We start from the raw sequence: 5,903 nt of genomic DNA, 5'->3' as shown, positions 1-5,903 counted from the left end.
ATTGAATATTTACTGCTTGTAGAGGCCATCTGAAATGCTGATTTTCTTTAGTAATAATAGTGATGCCACCATCAGTATCCACCAAGCCTTCTAGAATAATGTTATTTATCTGCACTTTTAAAATAGGTTACTTCTCATTCCAAGAAATCTACTATGGTGGGCAATTCCTCCTTTTCCTGAAGATTCCGAATTTTGACTATAATTTTTAAATCATCAATACAATTTTCCCATTATCTGTCTTTTATTTACCCTCTTTCATGTGATTATATATATTAGGAGGCTAATTGCGACCATTAGACACAAATACATTTGAAAAATATCATACTCGTCTCCCAATGCATTATCCATCACAGTGGCAATGAGATCTCTAATGTTCTGCATCCTTAAATTGTCTATCATGATATAATATGGTACGTTTACCACCATAGTTTGTGGTGAAAAGTGGAATGTTACCTGCAATTAGCATCCTTAACCAGCAGATGGCAAAAGTGTACCACCAGACACACTTCCTCTGCAAAAGATCAATGTTCTCCAAAAGGAATCTGACAATTTGTAGCAGCAGCTCATACAGAAATTAGCAAACAAGGGAAGATCTAGCAATGTGTGCTGTTCTGTGCTGGTAAGTGAGGCAGCCAGGGAGTGCACTCAGGCCCACATGCTGAGGGGCAGGCGAGAATGGAGGGAATGGGTCCATGGAAACAGCTGAAGGCTGTGGTGGTAAAACCTGTGGCAGCATAGGACTGGTGGGCAGATGCGGGAGTGGTGCTGGGCATGGAGCCAGGGGAGCTGCAAGTCCAGTGGTCCTTCCTGGAGTGCGGTGGGAAAATGCTAGCTTGGTTGCAGGCTGAGGAGAGCAAGCTTGGCTGCTTGAAGGAGAAAGAACACACAGTGCAGATTTTGGGAAAATACTGCTTTGGGGGATGCTGAGACATGGGGGGGGAGGACAGGGGCTCGGACCCGCAGGTGCCCGGTGAGCACTCACCTCTGGGCTGGGCGAACTTAAATCCCATGATACTTGACACCAGCTGAAGAGGAATCAATGCAATGGGGAAACAAGGATATTTATTAACAGGAGAAATCACTTACAAGAGAACCTGGGAAGATGGGAAGTTCTCTGAAATGCGGCCAGCATCCATGAGAGAGATTTACTTTCTCTTCTCCTTTTATTTCTCACCTGTCCCAAGTACCCTGTCTATGCCCCAATGGGAATGGAAAGTATCTTGGGTATGTGAGCTTTCCCCTACACTGTGCCCCATTTACTGGACTTCGTAGATCCAGCTGAGGGTTTCAGGTGTGGTAGGAAAGCACTATCAAGTGAGGTACATCCCAGGAAGCTAGGGACCAAGGAATAGCTATGTGATGGGTGTGTAGTGCGTGGCAGGTACTTGGAAAAGAACACAATGCATATGAAACCTAAACCTTGAAATATGACCCTTAAATAGTACTGTGTTTATGTGAAATACACACCTGATCACTCTGACTCTATATCTACAAGTACTTTATGTGTCCAAGCCCCTCATACTCTTTAGTTTATCCATGGTGCTGGAGAGCAAACCCAGGCACCCAATGCAAGCTGTGCAAGTGTCCAACACAGGCTGAACCCCAGTCTCAAGCTCCATGGTCTCTTGTTTCCATGTGTAGCTGAAGGTGAAACCCAGGGACTCACAAGTAATCCCTCCACTGAGTATACCTCTATTTTTAGCTAATGGGTTAGTTTCTTCTTTACTTTTAATTGACTTTCATTTGGGGACACACAAGTGCATATGTGTGTTGTGTGGTTTGATGCACTTTAATCCAGGTGTTCATGCAGATTCCATAACCTGGTGCTGGACATACAGGCAGATGTGAACCACCTGATATGGGTACAGGAAACTGAACTTGAACCCTCTGAAATAACACCATGCCTGTGCTTTTAAACTTTGAGACATCCCTCTGGATCTGGGTCTCTCTCTTTCCCCAGGCTGGCCTGGAGAGGTAGTGTGCCCTAGCAGTTAACAGTATCTACCTGCCCCAATTAGGAATAGATTTGTTAAAGACATGTAGCTGTTCCCATTTTTATTTCTGTCCAGAGGCCTTAAAATAAGTTGATATATAGAACCCAGACAACAATAATGGAATTTAAACATAAGACCATCTCTCTATGTGTTTAGGAAAGACACCAATGAAGATGAAAACTGTGATACAGAATTATTTTATTGATGCTTCAATATACAGAAAATTGTGAATGCAATGGTTCAGAATAAGGACATTTTAAAAACACAATTAATAAAGAGAACCCAACTGAAGATTTCAAATACAGTTCCCTGATTAAGTAGATCCTTGAAGTAAGGTAGAGACATTCCAGTCCCTGAACATAGCAGGAATTTGAAGGGCTGAGGAAAACCCCAGAAGGGGAGCACATAAATTGGGAAGTCATGTTCCCTATTTACTGCCAGCAAGGACAAAGTCTGGGCCCCAGGTCATAGACACAACGCATTCCACATTCACGGCAGGTATCTGTAGCAAAGACAATCCTTTTGGGCTGCCTCTGGGCCCTCAGTGCATTCATGAGCTCAAGACAAATGTGGAGGAACCTTTCTGTGTCGATGTAACCAAAGTCATCATAGCATTCCAGAGGTGCAGGGTACTGCTCTCCATTCATCTTGCTCCAGTTGGCTGTGTGCAGCAAATGGTCCTTCAGGATGTTCACAGAGAAGTCATTGTCATACAAATTGAATTTGGTGAGGTTGGTGCACCAGCTGAGGGCAGGTGTGAGCAGAGTGAGCTGTGAGTCCTTCATCTTACAACCCTGTAGGTCCAGGGACTGCAGAGAGTGTGCCACAGTCTCTAGTAGAAGTCGGAGAGGCATGGGATCTAAAGCCAATAACACCACACCTCTCATGTCCAGATGTTTGAGCTGACAGAGGCTGTGACAACAGGGGACATAATTCAAGTCCGACTCTGAGAGAATGTAGCTAGTGATGGAGAGAGTCTCCAAAGGGCTCCTCAGGCACCTACAGATAAACAACGTAGTTAGTTTAAGCAAAAGTTTATGGAGAAGAGTGTGTACCTTGGGGCTTAAAAAGAGCAAGATGGGCACATGACTCAAGGTCAGATTGAACATATGAATAATGAAGAATACCGGGTGCTGCCTAGTGGAGTCTTCTACATCAAATCACACCCCAACTGTCTGCATAAGTGGACCCAGTGACAGGCAGGCACCACCCATCCGCTAATTCTTAGTTAAAGAGAAAGGTTTGCTCTGCTAGCTGACCCAGCTCCCCGTCGTTGCTTACCTGAGGACCTGTTTCACGTGGTCTCTCAGAAAGTAGATGCCATTCAAGGAGAGATGCTGCAGACAGTGCAGTTTGGAGAACTGAGACACCAACTTCCTGACACACTTCTCTTCTCTGTCTGCTGTCCTGTTGATGGTCCTGATAGTGTTCTTGTAGGCGCGTGCCAGGGAGAGTTTGCGAAGACTTCTCATTTGGCCAAGGCAGGAAGCAAAAAGTGCCAGTGTGGACACGTCCCAACCCATGCTCAGTTCCAGGTCCTCAATGTGCCGGGGATGGAAAACACTCAAGATGTCCTTGATGGTGCACAGAGGCAGAGCCCAGATCTTCATCCTCACACAGCAGAGCTGAAGGGAGCCTTTTCTCTGCTGGGCCCACTGCAAGAAATATGCTTGCTCTTCATCCAGTCGGAGTCTCAGGCAGAGGTCAGTTATGACCTTCAGACGCCGCCTCACTGCGTATCTGGGAAGAACCTTCACTACTTGCTCCTCATCCCCACTCTCTGAGCAGTCTCCATCCTCTGTTCCAGTCCATATGGTCCAGAAGTCATGGCGCCCCTTCCTGAGATCCAGCTCCTTAATTTTCTCCCTCCTGTGGGTAAAATGGAGTCCAGTGTCAGCAGACATGACAGGACCAGACAGTGAGACAACTTCACTGCACATCCTCAATCTCAGCTCTTCCCCCTGCCAAGGACTATGTCACTTCAGCATCAGTCTCCAATATGGGAACTCCTGTGCTATGGATGCTTCCCCTGGGCTGCATCTGAGACCTGACTGCTTTACTTGCACTAAGTTACTCTCTCTTCCCTCTGTAGACCCGTTATTAGTGGCTGTGGGAATGCCAGGGATGGTCTCACTGCACTGTGACTCCATCTTCCCTAAGCTCAAATCCTCACTCTCACTGTCCTTACTACAAGGGATCAATAGCTGTCAAGACCCTGCATCCCTGCGTGATGATCCCATGAGATGTCTCTGAGCCACTTCCACACCCTTCTCCCTGACCCCACGGTGTCTTCCTTGTGTACCCTGTGCTCCAGTCTACAGTACGAGGTCCTTGCTTACCTGGCATGAAACTTTCTTGCCAGCTGCATGTCTACTGCATCTAACACAGCCTGAAAGGATTCCAAGTCTGGGGTCTTCATCAGTGTCCCCACAGGGAGGCAGGGGAAAGGCCAGGCTGCCACCATTGCCTTCACGATCCTAGTGTGTCTGTCTTTGAAGGCCTCTTTGAACAGTTCTGGGAAGAGCTCCATGGGCAGTTGCTCCAGAGCAGAGATGGCCAATTCCTCATTTCTCAGCAGAGCCTGGCTTGCCTGCTTCCTGAGTGTGCCTGGGGTCTGAATGCTCATCATGATAGGTCTGCAGTCACAAAGGTCCTGGGGATGAATTCAGAGAACATACTTTCAGGACATGGTTTAGAAATCTTCCTCACCCAGCACAGGAACCACTCAAGTCAGAGTTTATTTGCTCTGGCAGTGGTAGAGTCAACAACTTGGTCCTCACTGGTGGTTGGAAGCCAGACTCCCTCACTGGCAGCATGGGAGCCTCTCTATGTAATAATGGACTCATGCATTCCATGTCAAAAGACTCAGGAGCAAACCTTTCTCAAAATAAAACTACAAAAAAAGCTTTGGTTTAGTTTATTCCTACCAAGAAGGATTATGACATGGAGTTCCTGAAAATTTAAGGCCACCCTGGGTCACAGAATCAGAGCATATCAAACAAACAAAAAAACAAAGAGAAGTTTGAAAAAGAGGCAAACCAAAGCCTGAGTCAACACCTAACTCACAAATGCCATTCTAGCCTCTGAGTCTGAAGCAAAGGTACTACCAAGGAAGTGTGCTCTGCACGTCTGTGTGGGCCCTTGTTTCACAGAAACACTAATTTCAATGTAGCACAATATGAGCGAACATGCTAGTGTCCTCAGCACACTGAGACTGGATGATCTTGATTTCCAGACAACCCAGAACTACAGGGACATTTCTACAACAGCTTGAACAACTAGGAAACCCTCGTCTCAAAACAACAACCAGACTGATCCCAACAATCTATCATAGAAAGCCATTTGTAATGAAGGCAGCCTTCATTGAGAAGTAAACCAAGTCTCTTCAGTGTGTTCATCTGAAGGAATAGAAATCAGAATTATCTGTCCCTTCTTGGTCTGTAGGACCCTAAATCAAAGGGCCGGACCCAAGAGAAGACAGTTACTCACCAGTTCTGAGCACTTAGGACAGGTCCCTTTATGCCAACTGAACCCGGCAGTTCCTACAGTTACAGGTCTCTAGTGTCTTGGCTGGCTGTCCTGATTCCTTTATATACCTCTCTGCTCACCCTCCCTACTGCAGCCCTGCCTTCTAACCCAAGCTGCAATTTGATTGGATTACTCAGTGTCCACCATTTTAATTCTAATAAAGATTCTAGCTTCTGTCATTTCATCATTTCATTTTTTTCTTTCCCTTCAGGTAGAATTTGCTTTTAGACAGGGCCTTTATGTAACTTCATTTCTTCCTGAGTGCTGAATTACAGGAGTGAGCCTTAAAACCCACTTTATTTGCACATGTTTTTCCAGCCAGACTTGAACCCAAAGGAAGGTTACTTTGACATCCAGAGTCTGGTTTTAGGCATCCAGACC

At 46.0% G+C, this 5,903-nt stretch overlaps 1 protein-coding gene across 1 annotated transcript; it reads right to left on the bottom strand.

Moving 5' to 3' along the window:
* Positions 1–2,175: 2,175 nt before the first annotated feature.
* On the bottom strand, positions 2,176–4,620 carry LOC121140709 (PRAME family member 8-like). The gene is made up of 3 exons (XM_040746612.1): positions 4,334–4,620; positions 3,276–3,863; positions 2,176–2,993 (listed from the first exon to the last, which is right to left on the bottom strand). The coding sequence occupies exons 1-3, from the start codon at positions 4,618–4,620 to the stop codon at positions 2,426–2,428; spliced, it is 1,443 nt and encodes a 480-aa protein (XP_040602546.1). The 3' UTR covers positions 2,176–2,425.
* Positions 4,621–5,903: the final 1,283 nt, after the last annotated feature.

The sequence above is a fragment of the Mesocricetus auratus genome, unplaced genomic scaffold (assembly GCF_017639785.1).
Source record: "Mesocricetus auratus isolate SY011 unplaced genomic scaffold, BCM_Maur_2.0 Super-Scaffold_100006, whole genome shotgun sequence".
In the NCBI taxonomy this organism is placed as follows: Eukaryota; Metazoa; Chordata; class Mammalia; order Rodentia; family Cricetidae; genus Mesocricetus; species Mesocricetus auratus.
This window is presented reverse-complemented; position numbering and strand designations above follow the sequence as displayed.